Source organism: Lipophrys pholis, assembly GCF_963383615.2.
Source record: "Lipophrys pholis genome assembly, chromosome: 8".
NCBI lineage: Eukaryota > Metazoa > Chordata > Actinopteri > Blenniiformes > Blenniidae > Lipophrys > Lipophrys pholis.
The window spans coordinates 29,280,482-29,298,357 of record NC_137630.1 but is presented as its reverse complement, the minus strand read 5'-3'; the positions used below and the strand labels follow the sequence as shown (position 1 = coordinate 29,298,357).

Genomic DNA, 17,876 nt, shown 5'->3' with positions numbered 1-17,876 from the left:
CAAGTGGCGGATTCTTTTATTTTTACATTTTGAAACCACTCTGTTGCGCAATCATGAAGCGATGCCTTTAAGTTTCTTATCAGAGGATGACCTCCAGCACACTGGGTCGTATGAGTCAAGGAAACATTTCTAATCTTCAACTTGTACATTTTAGTCTCAACTGTCTAATCATTCAAGTGTCAGCAAATATAGGAGAGAGTTAATCATTCCTTCACAATACAAAATACTTTAAAACACCGGAAGGAGATCCTAGCAGACTTATTGTTCTGTTGCTTCATACATTCATTTCTCACGCCGGTTAATCCGAGTTAGATGTGCAAGTGCTGGAGCCAATCACAGATATCGACAGGGAGCAGCGGGATCAACCCTGGACCGGTCATCAGTCCATCACCGCTGATGAGACGGATAAAAAAAAAAACACACACCTATTCATAACCATAAACCTAACATAAAGCTAGTGTAAAAAAATAAAAAATAAAAACACAAAGCTTCAGAATTTTGTTTCACTGTGAAATTTATTTTTTTTAAATATAGTAGACAAATGCCACTAATTTGACAACGACATTTCATATTGGACATACAATACATTCAGAGTTTGTGAGAGGTGACGGCTCCAATTCTGAAAATTTAAAATACATTTGTTTGATGTGATCACACATACCCAACCTCCCCACATACACACACACCACAGTTTTGATCCCAACCAGTGAAATCTTCAGGAATGGCGCTTAAGAAAGTTTTACATACAAACGATCCTTCATTCCACAAAACCACTCATTTAAAAACCAGACATCTCTCACTGCTTTATAAGACTGGTACATAAATTCACTTTTCAGTCAACGCCAGACAAAAAATGTCTTTATTAGGTATTTTTTCAAGCTGCAGTGTAAATCCAGTTAATTAGAGTAGTTCAGCCCTCGTCGTGCTCAGCTCCACAATTTATCCAAAGATCCCCAAACACCTGAGTTTATCTCATAAATAATAATTTTTATTTTTTTTTTTAAAAAGGGGTTAAACCACCCCAGAGTTCTTTGACCACTTTGACCACTTTGACCACTCCATCATGACCATTCAGTGTGGTCGGACGCTGCCGAGCTCTGCAGGAAATCCAGCAGCATCACTGCTGGCTTCACGCTTCTCAGCCAAGTCTGAGGAGGACGGAGGGGCAAGAGGTGTCAGAGGTCACCGCAGGGACACGGTGGGAGGTCAGCTGAAGACCCACTGCTGGTTAGGATCTGCGGCGTTACAGGGGAGCATCTGAATCACGTTCCCATTCAGCTGTAAACATTTTCCAGTGCTGGGATTCTTCAGGAGGTTTCCCTGCAGAGTAACAAAGGAAAGCTGAGAGAATCAATACTGAAGCACTAATTAATTCCATCCAAGTATCTACCGCAGAATAGTTAAATATGTAACATGAAGATGTGGAAAAAATGTGGTATAAATAAAGCAAGTCTGTTTCACACCAACTCGGGAACAGGTGTGGATTGATATCAGTTAATCATCTCCTAAGGTTAATTATTAACACGCGACGACTTGCGACTGTGTTAAAAACAAAAAAGAAAGATGCTTTTGCTGTAACTCATTAGACAGTTTTGTCTGGGTGGAACATCTCGAACAGACGAGACACGGTTATAGTAACTTTTAGTTTATTTACAGGATTTATGTCAAGATTGAAGGTTATTTGTGACATGCATGGGAATGTGGTTGGAACGACTCCAGGGGCTGCATAAATGAGATCAATGGTATAAATATAAAACTATACATTTTTCAAACAGAAAGATAATTATAAAATGACCATTAAATGTCGAAGGGATAGGATGAGATAAGCTTGACTTGTTCCTACCCCTTTCCAGACATCCACACAAGAAATTTCCATTATAATGTGTGGATATACTCTAATTCAGACGATCTATTTTGTCGGAATATATTTTCATAAAATAGAAATGTAATTATTCATATCATCATCAAGGGGTTTATATATGGATATGTATGTGTGTATATGTGGTACAAGGATATAGGTACACTGGTGTGCATGTTTTTTTTTTTTTTTTTAAAATGGTAGAAAAACCAGAAAAGCTTGAGTAAATTGCCGGAGAACAACCCCCCCCCCCCCCCCAGGTGCTCAGGAGCTTCACATGCAGTGACAGGAGGTCAGAAAGTGTCACATTCCTAAACTAAAAGCTCTGCTGAACCGGAGGTGAAGATCTGGATTGGTGATCGTCAGACCACAGAGCGCTGACCGGTCCGACTGGACGCGCCTGTGTGACCTCGGTTAAGAATCTGTCGCTATCGTCAGGTGAAGATGGGGAAACAGCCGAGTCACAAACAGACGGCTGTCAAAGTAACCTGGAGGTCAACAGATTGACCCTCTCCGTTTCCACGCTGCATTCGTGCCTCAAGACTCGAGCAACAACTGACAATGACTGCACACCTTGTTGGCAAAATGTCTTTTTTTTTTTACGTCCAATATTTGGTAGATTTTTATGTGCGTCATGAGCCGAAAGGATCAGAATCAAAAGACAAAAGAAGAGTTTGAGAAGTTTTCACTGATGTGTGTGGAAACAAAAACAATTGTAACATTTCAAAAGTTTTGGAAAAGATGTTTTAATGCTCATTAGAAAGGATAAACTGATTAAGGTGCAGATTATATAAGTTAATCTTTTTCTGCTCCTTTCCTTCAGAAATGTGAAACTTTTGGTTCTGTACAGTATTAAAACTAAAATGTTAAAGAAAAGGGAAACATTCCATTATATCTACATTTTCTTGAGATACAATAGTTGTCTGACAAAAAAAGACCAACACTTACATTAATTAACTCTCTAAAAAACATCAAAATGTAGTACGAATTTTTTCCAAAAGTAGAAGTGAAGGTATTTATAAAACACATATGCTTGCCAACATTTTAATGAACAATTATGACGAACAGAAATAACTGATTTTGCAGGTTGAAATGTTTCCAAGTAATAACTGCTTATGTGAGTATTTATTGTCACCATGAGTGGATCTTGTTTCTAACCCCTGGAAATGACGTTGGCCGTGTTGGAGGAAGAGGAGTTGAACAGTTTCCCAGCAGGTCAAAGAGCTGGTTCTCACCTCTGTGAAGACCCACTCCTGCAGCGGGGAGATGCTGGTGCCTTTCCCCTTCAGCTGGCACATCTCCAGCTTCACGGGATCCGGATGGTTGGTGGCGTGAAGACACAGCTGCTTTCCGATGTTGTGCCGCAGCTCCTTGTGAGACGAATACTCAAAGTACTGGAAGAAAGCGCAGAGCAGTTAGGAGCCGACAGCCTCGTGAGAGCCTCTTCTCCAGAGACGGTTACTGTACCTGGTTGCCTCCCATGTTGTGACACTGGTACATGATCATCGGCTTCCCTCCGTTGTTGTTCTCGCCAACATCCAGGCAGGTTCTCGATCCGGAGTTTTTAATCTGGTGCGAACGGGGGAAAGACCGGCTGTCAGGTACTGTAGCGTCTGAAAACATCTAAAGGGTGTTTGAGGTAAACTTGACTCACCGCTCCAAATTTTTCTGGTTTTAAGTCTGGAATGAAGGCCTCCGGGTAGATGTTGTTGAGGTACCAGGTGAAGTTCTTGCACTTCAGCGACTCTCGCAGCTTCAGGCGATCCGAGATGTCGCCATATTTATTCTGTCACAGTGACGACACGTCAAACCACTTACCACGCCGGGCGACAAACTGCCACCGCGCGTCAGGACTGACCTCGCTCGCCATCGTTGCAGCGTTCCGGTTCCGTCGGTAGAAGATCGTCTTGTAGTCGTCCATCCACACCTCCGCCAGTCGCACCTGGTTGCGAGTGATCACCTCCGTGCCTTTGGGGAAGGTGTGGGGGCTTTTGGTGCGAAACACGTGGCCCACCACCGAACAGGGCATGATTTCCAGCTGACCCCCACACTGCCAAACCTGCGAAGCCCAAATGTAAGACGCCTTTTAATGGTTTAATGAGGGTAGAAAACATTTTATTTATTAAGGGCAAAGTCGAGATTTGATTAAATATCTACGTCCGGAGTGTCAAACACATTTTAGTTCAGGGGCCACATATAGTCCTATTTCATCTCGAGTCGGCTGGACCGGTTGAATTGTCTCATAACCTTTAAATTCAAATGTTAGAAGTTTTTCTTTGTTACGTCGTAGAGTATCCATTATGAAATTGTCAATATTTCCACAAAATCAAAAAATTACTACAGAAAATGTATCCAACATATACATGAAGTCGATTTCAATGAAACCTTCTGGTGCAAAATATCAAAAAAGTTTCTCCTATAGCTGCTGAATTATGGGTGTTTTTACAAACTCACCCTGACAAGCATGGCTTTGAGGTCAATGATGGTTTTGCTTTCATGGCAGCATCACTGATACCTCAGCTCGGGTCTCAGTCATTCTAAAGAAATGTGATTAATTGCATCCAAAAATTCAACAAATCTGCCCCAAACCTGTTAAATTTCTGCACTATCATCAAAATGGTGTGATGTCTAGTGAATGAAGTACAAAAAGTGTTTACATTTCTATAAAAATTAAGTTATGTTTCACATGTGCCTGAAAGGAAACTGGGGATCCAGAATATGTTTGACAGTCCTGGTTTAAATCATCATCACCTGGACTGCACCAGGACGCATTAGGAAATATGTTGGCCATGCACTGGACATTGGATGGCGGTAGATCGCCCTCCTGTGCCGACAGAACAGTAACGGTGCGACAGGATCGATGGAACTGACCCTGAATGACATTTCCACGTTTTCTCCGCCCCAGATCTCCATCTTGTCGTCGTACGTGCCGATGTGCTCAAAGTACTTCTTGGAGATTGAAAAGAGGCCTCCGGCAAACGTAGGCGTTCTGAAATTTTAAACAGGTCAAAGGTTCGCGAGGGGGTCGGGTTTGGCGAGGCTGAAAAAACAAAACAAAACGGATTCGGTATAACCGGCTTTACTTCACGGGGTAGGTTTCGTCCTTGCGTAGCTTCTTGGCGTCCTCGGGGATGGCCTCCCAGCCGAAAGACAGGCTCCAGTCGAAGTTGCCCCGGTTGTAAGCGCGGGTGCTGGGCATAGGCTTCGCGAACTGGAAGGTGTTGAGATCGATGCTGCTGATTTCAGGACTGACCACCGCAGTGGGCTCCTCCACGATACGGGCCAGCAGAGGCTCCAACCAACCGTGGAAACACTCACCTGAAGACATTTACGGGACAAATCAAACCTCATACCTCCAATACTCCTGACAGGCATTTGTGGTTCGGTATGGTATGGATCTTTATTCTGAACATTCAAATCTAAAAAAGAAAAGACATTTAGATGAAGAAAAAACAACAAAAGAAACAACAAATTGATGATTTTTTTTTTTCTTTTTTGTAGAAATTAAAGAAATAAACCCAATATCTAATTTCGGAATGGGAAACTTTGATAACAACAAAGGCCACATTGTGCCTGAACACTAGGAGTAAAACATGATGCATTATCGTTACTCATCGATTAAAAAACAACTATATATTTCCAAATTAAGTTTAAAACACTCCTAAAAAATGTCTTGAAAGAAATCACATCATACATGGGTAATTGTGGCCCTTCAAATTGCATGTGGCCTCTGCCAGCGAATTCTTCACAATTTATTTCACAGGTGACGGCCGGACGAAGGCCTCACTTAGTATTTGAAATCCATCAATTGAATCCAGTATTTCTCCATCAAACCCATGAGCCATTATGAAGTAATTAATCTGGTTCCTCCACTCAAACAATGTGCACCACCCAAACAAGTTTCAGGATGCCTCATGAAAGACGTCATGGCTGAAATTTACTTCCATACCCGAGTACATTTTACATTTAGAACTTGTACTTTTAACTTGTGTGTGTGTGTGTGTGTGTGTGCTTACAGTGGGCATCCAGGAAGGTGAGCACTTCCCCCTGGGCGATACTGGCACCGAGCATCCTGGCTGTGATGAGGCCTTTCCTCTCCTCCTGCCTCACCACCTTCACGATTTTCAGCTGACGCACATGCTCCTCCAGCCGCTTCCCCAGGTGCTCTGCGGGGACAGAACAGGCATCGTCGCGTTGCGTCACTCTCGTTTCATTTCAAGTCAAAGTCGGTTCAGCTGGAGAAGCTCCGCTGGCTTCTTGCGACACCGAACCCGCACGGTGCCGTCACGGCAGCAGGCTTCAAACACAGAACTGAAACTCAGGATGGGGTTCTAAAAAGCACCTTGCTGCTTCGGTTAAAAAAGAAAGTCCACCAGTCTTCACATTTATACCCACGAGACCAGCGCCACAATGAAAAAGGGTGGTGAGGTGGAAACGATGTCAGTAAAAGTAGGTCACACTTCCCCTCTCGTAGCGTCTTTAACCACAATGAATGGCAGACATTTCGTTCAACCTTCTAACTGGGTGACTGCGTCAGCGACACGCATCAGAACATTTGTGACCGAAAACAGACGTTTCAATCAGGACGAAATGTCGCATTGATATAATGGCAGAGATCAAGAGTCAACCCTAATAAGTGGACCTAAAAAAATAAATAATAATAATAACAAATAGGCCTTTGTTGAAATGTCATGTGAAAGCCTGAGTGAGTCATCACTCAGTTTTTAAAGTGTTCAAGTCAAAAGAACCGAACAGTTGTAATGAATGATGCATTATTCTATCAGAGGCCTTTGTCTTGAAATGGTTTAACATTGATGATCTACGGTATCTTTGTTAGTGTTGAGATATTGCAGTAATAACTCTAACCACAATAGATTGAACTTTCCAGCGATTACTCACGATGTGCATCACAGTTCATCAAACCAAGTGGAAACTTCATGAAAATTAAAAAATTATGCATTAAATAGTCAACAATGATAAACTGGGCAAAAAATAAATAAATAAAAAATAAAAAATTCATCTTGGAAATAAATCCCACAGCAACAGAGCTGAGTTTGTGCCTTTAAAAAAAAATTTAATAAAAAAAAAAACAAAAAAACCCAGCTACATTTTCTACCAGTTCAATTCTGCTTTTTTTGCTGGGATCCGATTTTTTCACATCACCGTAGATTTTTAACGTGACCTCTATCAGATTTATCTCTTTGGGTGAATGATATTGACCATGTTTGGAGGAAACCAAGCACCTCTCATCACCAGGTTAATACGATGCCAACAGTGAAGCATGGTGGTGGCAGCATCATGCTGCGGGGAGACTAGTCAGGACAGAGGGAACGATAAATGCAGAGACATCCCGGATGAAAACCTGCTCCAGAAAACTCTTGACCTCAGACTGGGGTGACGATTAACGACCTGAAGGACACAGTGGAGAAAGACCAGACTGAGCATCAACGTTTCCCATCCGACCTGACGGAGCGCTAGAGGTTCTGCAAAGAGGAACGGACCAGAGAGAGGTGTGCAAAGCTTGTGGCATCACATTCAGAAAGACCTGACGATGTAAATGTTACCAACAAAGTATTGAGCAAAGGCTGTGAATACTGATGTATATGTGATTTCTTACTTTTTTATTTTTAATACGTTTTTCAGGTTATCATTACGGGGTATTAAGTGGCGAATTCGGAAGACAAATACTAAAATACTTTCCGGATATCTCAACTGTTCCCAGCCTTGAGTTTGTTTATGTTTTTGTCTTGTAGTTTGTGATTGGAAGTTGAATCCTTGAACGCAGAGGTCTGTTCTCTACAGATTTAGTTTAGGCTTCACTTGATAAGTACTGGGATGTTCACATGCAAATCAAAACCCTACATTCATTTTCTTTTTTAAAACATAGATCTCCCACCTTTGCAGAGTTACAACTGTCGCAAACGAACACTGAAAAAAAACAACATTATTGGATGTATGCAACTGCCCAGCATGCATCATGTTCATTTGATCTGCATTTTGTCCCTAAATTCACTACAATGTTGTGATCAGAGTTTCTTCAGTTTCTTTTCCCCCAGCCTCTCCTGTTTGCTCATTGTGTGCAAGCTGTTTAGGTCCCAAGCGATAGCTGCTCCAGCTTATCTCATCAAAGCTGAGACAGCAACTGGAGCGCTGCCGTGAAAACTGAATGTCAAGTACAAATAATAAACAAGTGATGAGTTAAGAAGCTTCAGAGGTCAAATAAGCTTAGGAAGTCACAAACAGGCTTCTTTCACAATGACGATAGATAATTAAAGAAGTTTTGACACCCGGCACCAACAAATGTTGCTCCATCCTTAAATTGCTCTAGTTTAAAATACCATTTTGTCAGAAAGCACAGGTTTCAACACATTCAGACAGCTTCTGGAAAGACCCACAAATCCAGAGTCAACCGCTAATCCGGCAGGCAGCTCCCTAGACGAACACCTTCAACAAACTCGGTGAAGTCAGGAAGCAAATCTCAGGTTTAAAATGGAAGGAAGAGGTTTCCAGTGGCAGTTTGAAGAGGTTCGATTCCAAAACAGGTTAAAGCAGTGCTGTCCACTCGATGTCCAGGAAGGACACTGCCGTGCATGTTTTAAGAAATCACTCAGTTTAAACACACGGGGCAACAACAAGAGATTCAAGACGATCGGAGCAGGAAGGCCCTCTCTACCAGAGGCGTCTACCATGAATCCAATAACTCCAACCAAGGATGGAAACATCCATTTCTATCCATATAATTAACAAGAATACCATTTTCAGGTTATTTACAGGAGGTACCAGTATTAGAGAACATATGTATTTATGAAAATAATTGCAGCTAATTTGATGAAAAAGACTAAGCAAATTTATTAATCTTAATCTGTTATTTGCTTTACCTTAAAAACAAAAAGGCAGTAATTCAGTAATTTGGAGTAAAAATCTGTTTATTGTGGCCTGAGGGTCACAAAGTATTAGGCTACATTCACACTGCAGGTCTTGATGCTCGATTCCAATTTCTTTGTGTTCGTTTTTAACGCGACCTCCGTCAAACTGCAGTGTTAACGTTATCCCAGCACAGAGTTACCGCATGTGCAGAAGAAGGCGTGTCGTCGCACCGAACACGCCATTCATAGAGGTAAATACAGTACTGATGTTGCACCGGTCAACGCCAGGGTTGCCAGATCTGACTCGCTGTTTTCAGCCCAAACACAACGTAAAACCTCTCACCTCAAAAAAAAACAGTCCAAATGTCAACCTCTGCAGAAATCATGTTAATCCCGTCAATCTATTATACGTGTAACAAAGAACACGTCATAAGCACACAACTGCACTAAATAAAGAAAGTCAAAAGGTAGGAGAACCTGGCTCCCTTTGGGTGGGGGAGAGCCACCCAGTCTGGCAACACAGAATGTTTACCGTAATTTCCAGACTATAAGCTGCTACTTTTTTCCACACGTTTGAAGCCTTAAACAATGACGCAGCTAATATGGGTCAACAAGCTTAATACCAGCAATACACGGGTGATGCGTTCAGGTTCATCACGTAACTTCAACCTTTTTTTTTTCTTCTTTTTTTAAATTGGGTGGGTGCAGCTTATATTCAGGTGCGCTCAATAGTCCAGAAATTACGGCATATCCTTTTTCAAGTGGTTTTGCGATAAGAGCAGACTAAATTATGAAGGAAAGAAGAAAAAAAGGAAAAAAAGAACACAGCTTTTAATATTTTGCCAGAGCCGCTTCCTCCAGCTCAGACTCGTGAGTGAGTCTCACGTCAACGTGAGAGTCGCATGCATGTAACTTGACCGTTCAGACGGTGGTCACGTTGAAAGACATCAGATGCATATTTGATTTGATGCTACATATAAATTGGTGTGCGAAAATCCTAACCGCGACATTCACACAGTCACAAAACAGATCGGATGAGTCGCTTGAGAGCAGAAAGTCAGAATTGGGTGGAAGTTGCCTGAACGCAGCTTAAGGGCGCGGCCGAAGATGGCCCTTGGACGAAAGGTTGTCTCTTTTACGTCTTCAATAAAATAATCAAAGCACCTGTGAGTCATAAAATCTCTGCTGCTTGTTCTGCTGTCCTGCAGCATAACAAACCAGTTTCTCCACATTTAGTTTGAAATCTTTCATGGAAATACTCGTTTTGTAGCAAAACCTCTGAACTCAAAGTGTGTGTTCCTCGCTCACTGTTTGCTCAAAAGGTATATTTGCACATGTCAGGTTTGAGCCGACGAAACCAAACACAGGTGGATTTGCTTCCTTGGCGCGTTTAAAAAGAAGCAACACAAACCAAAGACTCTTCTACTGTGACGCACTTTTCCACCAACCAAATAAGATGACAAACTTTGATGATTTTCCCTCTTTTGATCACATTATAAGAGCGACACCACAAGCATTCACTTTAAATAAACCACTTCTTCTACTAAATAGACATTTGCAAGGCCTCGTTCACACTGCAGGGAGATGCGACCCAATTCACATTTTTTACTCAAGTGACTCATATCCGACCCGTTTTGTAGCTGTATGAAAGCTCCAATTCAGATTTTTCCACACCAGACCCAGGCCTCGTTCATATGTGGTACTAATTTGGATATTTTTCCAGATACGACTGCTTCGTCATGACGTGCGACCGACGTCACGGATAAGCGCCGGAGAAAGCGGCGCCGCCAAAATGTTAAAATCTATGCTCTCTTTTTCCCCCTCATTCTTATGTATAGATTGTCGGCTTGTATTTCACAACCGCTTGAAAATTGAATCTACACGGGCTGACCAGCATTGCCAGATATGGCGGGTATCCCCCAACTGGGGTGCCAAACTCTCTTACCTTTTAACTTTGTTTATTTTCTGCATTTTTTATTTCACACATATTAGTTTTATGGTTTCAACTTGATTCCTACACAGGCTGAGATTTGGGCTGTTATTTATTGAGGTTTTATGTTGTTTGGGCTGAAAACAGGGAGTCACATCTGGCAACCCGGGTGCTGACACGTTTGAAATGTAATGTAAATGATCACGCAATAAAATCTGATACCAGCAAAAAAAAAATTTGAATTGAGCACCAAGGCGCGGGGCGTGAACGGAGCCTAAGAGAGTTTTCCTATTGTGTCAATTCATTAGTGCACGGTTCACTGCACCTGCAGTACTGGCGTCGTCCACCATGATGACCTCTTTGAGCAGGATGGCGGGGGACATGTGCAGGACGCTGTAGACCGTCCTCAGCAGCGTGGACCAGGCCTCGTTGTGGAACACGATGATCACGCTGGTGGTAGGCAGAGCCGGGCAGCGGCGAAACTTTCTCTCCACACACCTGGGCGAGGCGAGCCGTGAGGGGAAACACACAGAGACAAAAAGGGAGTGCGTGAGAGTGAGACGCTTATCTGATGAAATGAAAGTCGCGGAAGGTTTCGCAGCGGCCACGTGTAACATATCAGTGTTTGCAGACTCTCAAGGGCCTGCTGGCTCAACAAACACTTGACATAACTCAATAAGCAACGATTATTAACAAACTGTCAAGTGCTACTGGAAAACTATGGCAGCAAAAAGGCCTATTAGGCTCCACAGATAACAAGTTGGACAAACATTTCCAGGGAAAGTATGCAAAACACTGATAATGCTACAATGGCGTTCCGCAGTCACAACAGGGTTTCACATATAACTAAGTGTTTCTTTAGGAAAATGCTGGAGCGCTCTATGAAAAAAAAAAAAAAAAAAAGCATGTACATTATTTACATCCCCGAGCGTGATCGGAGCCAAGGCGCAGGGCGTTATCTGTGCAAATGTCAGCGAGAACCACAGCAGATAAAAGTCCTTACTCCGCCGGCCGAGTGTCCTCCCCGAGGCTGCGGCTGAGCGAGATGCGGTCGGTGGCGAACTGGTTGAAGCAATGCCGCGTCATCCCCTCGTCCTTCTCTTTCTGCTCCTCCGGGGACATGCTCACTTTGAGAAAGGCTTTCCCGTCGGCCCCCGGGCTGTTGGAGTCCTGCGGCGGCCGCTCCAGGTGAGGCTTCAGCTCGGCCTGAGTGTAAAACCCGGCGGGGCAGTTCACGTCCTGGGTGGGCTGCTGCTGGACCGGCGGCGGCTGCGGGGCTCGGATCTGGAAGCCGATGTTATTGACGGCCTCCCGGACAATCACCATCACCTTGTCCTTCTTCTGCACCAGCTCCTGCAGCCAGGGGTCCGCGGCCGACGAAGAGCTGACGTCCTTCTGGAGAACCACCAGGACCACCATGAAGAGGGTCCCCCCGAGCAGCGCCAGCTTCAGGGGGGACAGACGCCGGCGAAACAGACGCATGCTTCAGACCTTGTTGTTCCCGTCACTGTAAAACAGAAACAAGAAGAAGAACTTTGAGACCGCCTGGAGTTTTCAGACCAACTTTAAAATCAAACTGTCCCTTAACCTTACGTGAATGTTAAACCTCCACTGAACTAACCTCCTCTTAGGGAAGAAGAAAAAGAAAAAAAATGAAAATTCCTCAAACCGGTTTGTGCGTCTCAGCCGGCGTCATAGCAGCTGGGAAACTAGTCTGCCTCGCTCCTCCGCCCCATCCGTCTCTTTAGGAAACGGTCCCGCGGGGCGGGTGAAGCAAGCAGAGAGGAGGCGAAGGTGAACAAACACGCCACACCTCTCCGTACACACCTGAACTCACCTGCTCGGGCCACAGTCCTCCAGGGCCCACGTGGCGCCGGGCGAATCGCGACAGTGCAGGTAACGGTTAATGAATTACAACGACTCCCAGCGAAGGCGACTTGGTGATCATGAGCCGTCACCCACCGAGTGAAGTGAAGTGAAGCATGATGGGATCACTAGTTCAGTCAGTCACGGTGGAATGGGAGGAGGCTGCTTCCTGGCATGTGACACAGGAGATCCTTGCAAAGCAGGAAATTTGTGATTTTCCAACATCACTGCTCAGTAAGAGCGTCATTCATGCAAAGGGACAGTTTTTATCCAAATTTATCATCTCCTGATAATATTATCAGCTGATGTTTTGGGCGAGATCCAAACAAACATCATGACTTCCTGCCTCACCTGCAGAGCACACACACAAACCTTCTGACTTCCTAAAAAACATCAGACAATAGTTGTGATTGTGAAAAAAAAAGTACAAAAGTCTTGTTGCTTTGGCACACATTGACCCAAAGTGCCCTTCAAATAGATTTATAATCAATAAATGTCTACAAGAAATGGCTCATTTAAATCCCAACAGCTTCTGGAATTAAGTTTCAGTGCAAAACAAAACACGTTCTAATGTTCACAGCTTGGTAAAGCCCATTGAGTCAGTATTTACAAAGACATAAGTCCTGTTGCCTTGTCATATGATGCACCTAATCCCAGATTAGAGCTTCACTTGTGACAAGTAATGGTTCAACTAATTCTCAGGTGTGTATAAAAACAACCCCAGAACACAGACCTTCACATCACCTGCAACTTGACCTCTGACCTCATGCCAAAGATTCACCCCGAGACCAAAGTGTTTCTTATCAAGAGGCTGAAGACCAGAACCCCTGCTGAGGTGGCAGACACCTTCACTGTGTCACAGCGTCAAGTACAGGGGATAAGAACAAGATAAGAAGAGACTGGAGCCCAGGTCAGGCCGACCCCACAGGACAACCGCTCCGGAGGACCGATTGCTGACTCAGAGATCCAAGGCAAGACCACGTTCCACTGCAGCAGAGCTTCACCAGCATGGATCCCAGATTTACCCAGAAAACAGGAAAAACGGTGGTCTGGAGTTACAACCATCATATACTTCCATCTCTACATCAAAGGGATCAAGGTGCTCCAGGGTTGGCCGGCCCGGTCACCTCACATGATCACCAGTGTCAGGGGTCGGATGAAAGACAAAAACCAAAGAATCTTGATGAACCCTGGGAGGCACGCAGGACCGCTTTCTTTGCTATTCCGGACGACTTCATCAAATAAATTGCACGAGTCCTTGCCAAACTTCATAGATGCAGTCCTTCAAGCTCACGGAAGCCACACAAGCTATTAGATTTGGATCTCGCAGCACCACGACTTCATTCACTGATGTTATGTGAAAATATTTGTGTGTTTGAAATAAATTATTTGTTTAATTTTCACAATATTTCCTGTAGGCGACAAAACTTTTGTCTTGCCAAAATCTGACCTGTTTTCATTAAATGACAAACATTTTTTTCAATGAAACTAATTTATTTTAGTACAAGAAACATCAATTGGGAGGGTTTCGGCTTTCATACGAGCAATTATCATTAATGATATTCAGGGTAAGTCGTGCAAAAGCTATTTAGGAAGTTTGTAACAAGCAGTGATTTTGAATTACTTGATGCCTTTAAGGGTTTTCGCCTTTAGGCCCGTGAGTGAGAACCAGGCCGTCAGAGAGTCCGTTCAGCCTCCAGGAGGAAAAAACATTATGTTAGGAACTTAGGAACCAACAACTTTAGTCAAAGAAGCAAGATATAAGAAATCAGTGCCTCCTGAGCCCAGAGAGCAGTGGTTAGTCCCGTCACCTCACACTGAGATTACCCCGGTTTGAACCCCAATTGGTCACGGTGACGTTTCTGTGTGGAGTTTGCATGTTTTCCCGGTGGTACGTTGGTTGGAGACTCTTAGAATTGACTATAGGTGTGAATGTGTTTCTGTTAGGAGTGCATGGTGCCCCGAAGGTCACGAGTTCGACTGTTGGACTGTTCCACTGTTCCCACCAGTACAGCTCACATCAGCTATGTGTGCGAAGGGTTAAAAGCAGGGAAGTCACTTCCCCAGAGGACCTTTTGGAGTCTTCATTGTTGGACTATTTATTCATCTTCTGAAGACAGAGTTCACCGAGACATCACACAGAAAACAACAGGAAAACAACCGACTGACATACAGGAAACTCTAGTCACAGTCAGGGAGAACATGTAGTATCCACACAGAAACAAAATGCTCCACTGGACTTAAACCAGGGATGACCTCGCTGTGAGATGAAAACATTAACCACTACACCAAAGGACAACGCATTTAACACTTTCCCCTGCTTGTTAGAGACTTTTAATATCAGTTATTATTGAGTATACAGACGCTGAATGTGATCTCTTATGGTTTCTTTGACAATCAGAATTTAATTTAACTTTATTCAAAGAAACATTAAAGCATTTTGTGTTTTGATAAAGTAATTTCTGGTTTTAACTGTGGTTTATTCTTAAACTCACTCTGAACTCAATATGCCGGGGTCCTGTCAAGTTCCAATCAGAATAAAAAGTGTCATGTTGAGTTATTTATCCGGCAGAAACGATCAATATGAAGACTTTAAAATAACAGAAGTAGACAGCAGAGTGAAATAAAAAATGAAAAACTTTTTTTTTTTTTAAACTGGCAGAATGAGAAGAGGAAGGAACGAATAAGTTCCTCTCGTGTTGCAGCTGTTTCAACAGGAAGTCACCAGGTCTCAGCAGATTTCATCTCGTCTCACGCATTAATTGAACAAATTGACCGATCGACCGGAGCTCGACTCGCCGCTGATTGATTAACCTGTCCGGACTCACCTGAGAGCCGCCGCGCTGCACACCTGCTCCGGACCCGCTCGCGACGTTCCTGTTTGTTTAAGCTGCCAAACCGGAGCCGAGAGAGGAGGCAGGAGCTCCGGAGCGCGGCTCGCTGACGAACAGGTGTCATTAGGCGGAATAATTAGTTAAAGTGAGTCCCCTGCTGGCTGCGGCGAGTCCCGGAGCGTGCGCTCCACGAGCCTCTCAGACGCGGTGACGTCATCAGCATCGTCAGGGAAGTTCATCAATAGGTTTCTCAATAACTTCTAGTTTGATCCTACAGGTAAATCATTGTGCTTGAAACGAAGTGCTTCGTAACCTCTTCCCTTGAACTTCCGTGTTTGTTTATTTATTCATTTATTTATTGTTGTTGTTTTTTATGTTGTTTGTGTTTCTCTTGTCCCGTTTTGTTGTTTATTGAAAAAAAAAAAAAAAAAAGTAGGAATAAATAAAAAGTGGAGGATCACAGAGCTCGGTCTGATGAACTTATGATGAACTTACTGATGAAGTTATTTTTGATTAAAAAAAAATTCAAAACTTCTTCCAAGACACATTAAACAAATCCACTTGATCTGATCCAATTTGCATTGACATGCCTCCTGCATGGACTACATGGACGAGAAAATGCAAACAGAGGAGAAACCGCAGGCCGTCTGTCTGAGGCACGAGCCTTACAGTTTCACAGCTTATACGAATCACATAAGATTGAGTACATCGTTTACAAAAGTGTTACTATTGTTCCACCTGTATACTGGCTTCAAAATGCATGTTTTTTTACACTGTTTGGGAGAGGAATGAGAACATGCAAAGTCCAATCACACAAAGGCCTACGAGCCAAACCTGGAATTGAACCAGGAACATTCATGCTGTGAGGGACGAGTCCTCCTGACCATTATACTACTGTACAGTAGGTTTCTGTTAATATTTTGTAGTGCCACGTAGGATATATTGGAGAAATCTGACAAATACACACATCTATGAAAGTACAGTCACTTAACACTCATTAGAAGCACATGGATATAATTCAATACACGAGTCCAATCCAGGGTTAAAGGGTGTTGAAGGCAGGTTACATCCTATACAGGCCAGCGGTCCATCACAGGACAAACACACACGCACGCACACACACACACACACACACACACACACATGCACGCACACACACACACACACAAACCTCAAACATATGTTTTTTAACTGTGAGAGGAAACCTGAGTACCTGGAGAAAGCCCACACACGAACAAGGAGATCATGCAAACATCACACAGAAATACCCCCACCACCACCCCCCGGACTTGAACCAGGGTTGTTCCGACTCTCTCCTCCCTTCTTTCACCACAATCTTAGTATTTGCTAATTTCCCCTGGATGTGAGGTGAAAGTGCTAACCACTGCTCTGCCGTGCAGAACTGTATTAAATGGCAACAGGTGTACGTAACAGTGGCTGACAGCTCTATATTTCTGCACACACACACACACACACACACACACACACACACACACACACACACACACACACACTGATCCCTGTATCATGAGTCTATTATAGTACCGGTGCTTTATCATCAGGGATTAGGAGGAATTTATGTCACTTAATTAATGTTCAGCATAGAGTGTTGTAAGTGAACATTGCCATTACCTCAACAGAAATTCATTATTCATGCGCAAGCAATTAAGTACTCTCTCCTGTATCACCCTCTTGAAACTGTAGACTGATTTATTCAGAAAACGAGATGGGAGCGCCTCTCGGGTTACTGTCACGGGGAGAAATCTTGATTGCAGGCCGCTGATTGACGCGCCGTCTAAATTAAACCTGACGAATGGAGCGGGGTGAAGTAAACCTCTGAGTGGTTTCATTTTTGTTCAAGTTAATTGTGTGTAGATGTAGAACAAGGGAGGATAATCAACTCTCCTGAGGGGCACCGTGGAAAAATAACAAGGTCATGCAGCTTTACCTTTCCACTCAGCGGATCATTAGATATTCACATGCTGTTAAAGCTCTACATTTGGAATCAAACAATGAATATTTTAGCCAGATTGTTTGTTTGTTTAAGCATTGTAGAAGAAGAAGCAAATGCATACATTTTCCATTGATTCATTGTTAGTAATTGACTTCCAGCAGGCCGATCAGGGTCAACTAGAGGACCAGAGGTGTCCTGCTGGCGTTACAATGCTCAGGTCTGATCTGTGACAGCCAATCAAATAATCACATATAACCCAAAAAATTGAAATTTAATGAATGTATAACCAAGGAAGTTTAGATCAGGGGTATCAAACACATTTTCAGAGGCCACATGCAGCCCAGTTTCATCTCGAGGGGGCTGGACAGGTAAAATAGTGTGATAATAACCTTCAAATTTTAACTTTAAGGCTTTAAGGAGTATATGCGATGAAAGTGATATATTTTCTATTGAAAAGGACTTAAATTTCAACATAAAGACCATTTTAATGAAAGTTTCTGTTGAAAAATACAATTCCAAGAACTTCTACAGCTGGGTCTCGTTGTGGAAAAAAAAATCTTGTTTTCTT

At 43.2% G+C, this 17,876-nt stretch overlaps 1 protein-coding gene across 4 annotated transcripts; it reads right to left on the bottom strand.

Annotated features, from left to right (window-relative positions):
* Window positions 1-493: 493 nt before the first annotated feature.
* On the bottom strand, window positions 494-15,472 carry galnt6 (UDP-N-acetyl-alpha-D-galactosamine:polypeptide N-acetylgalactosaminyltransferase 6 (GalNAc-T6)). 4 transcript variants are annotated; one of them, XM_080468648.1, is made up of 11 exons: window positions 15,349-15,472; window positions 11,658-12,161; window positions 10,980-11,152; window positions 5,875-6,024; window positions 4,942-5,176; window positions 4,730-4,847; window positions 3,717-3,917; window positions 3,513-3,644; window positions 3,326-3,427; window positions 3,094-3,252; window positions 494-1,320 (listed from the first exon to the last, which is right to left on the bottom strand). In XM_080468648.1, the coding sequence occupies exons 2-11, from the start codon at window positions 12,134-12,136 to the stop codon at window positions 1,207-1,209; spliced, it is 1,863 nt and encodes a 620-aa protein (XP_080324774.1). In that variant the 5' UTR covers window positions 12,137-12,161; window positions 15,349-15,472; the 3' UTR covers window positions 494-1,206. The 4 variants fall into 4 exon arrangements, with proteins under 4 accessions (XP_080324774.1, XP_080324777.1, XP_080324776.1 ...); XM_080468651.1 differs by lacking the exon at window positions 15,349-15,472 and adding an exon at window positions 12,276-12,398; XM_080468650.1 differs by lacking the exon at window positions 15,349-15,472 and adding an exon at window positions 12,324-12,398.
* Between the last annotated feature and the right edge of the window lie 2,404 nt (window positions 15,473-17,876).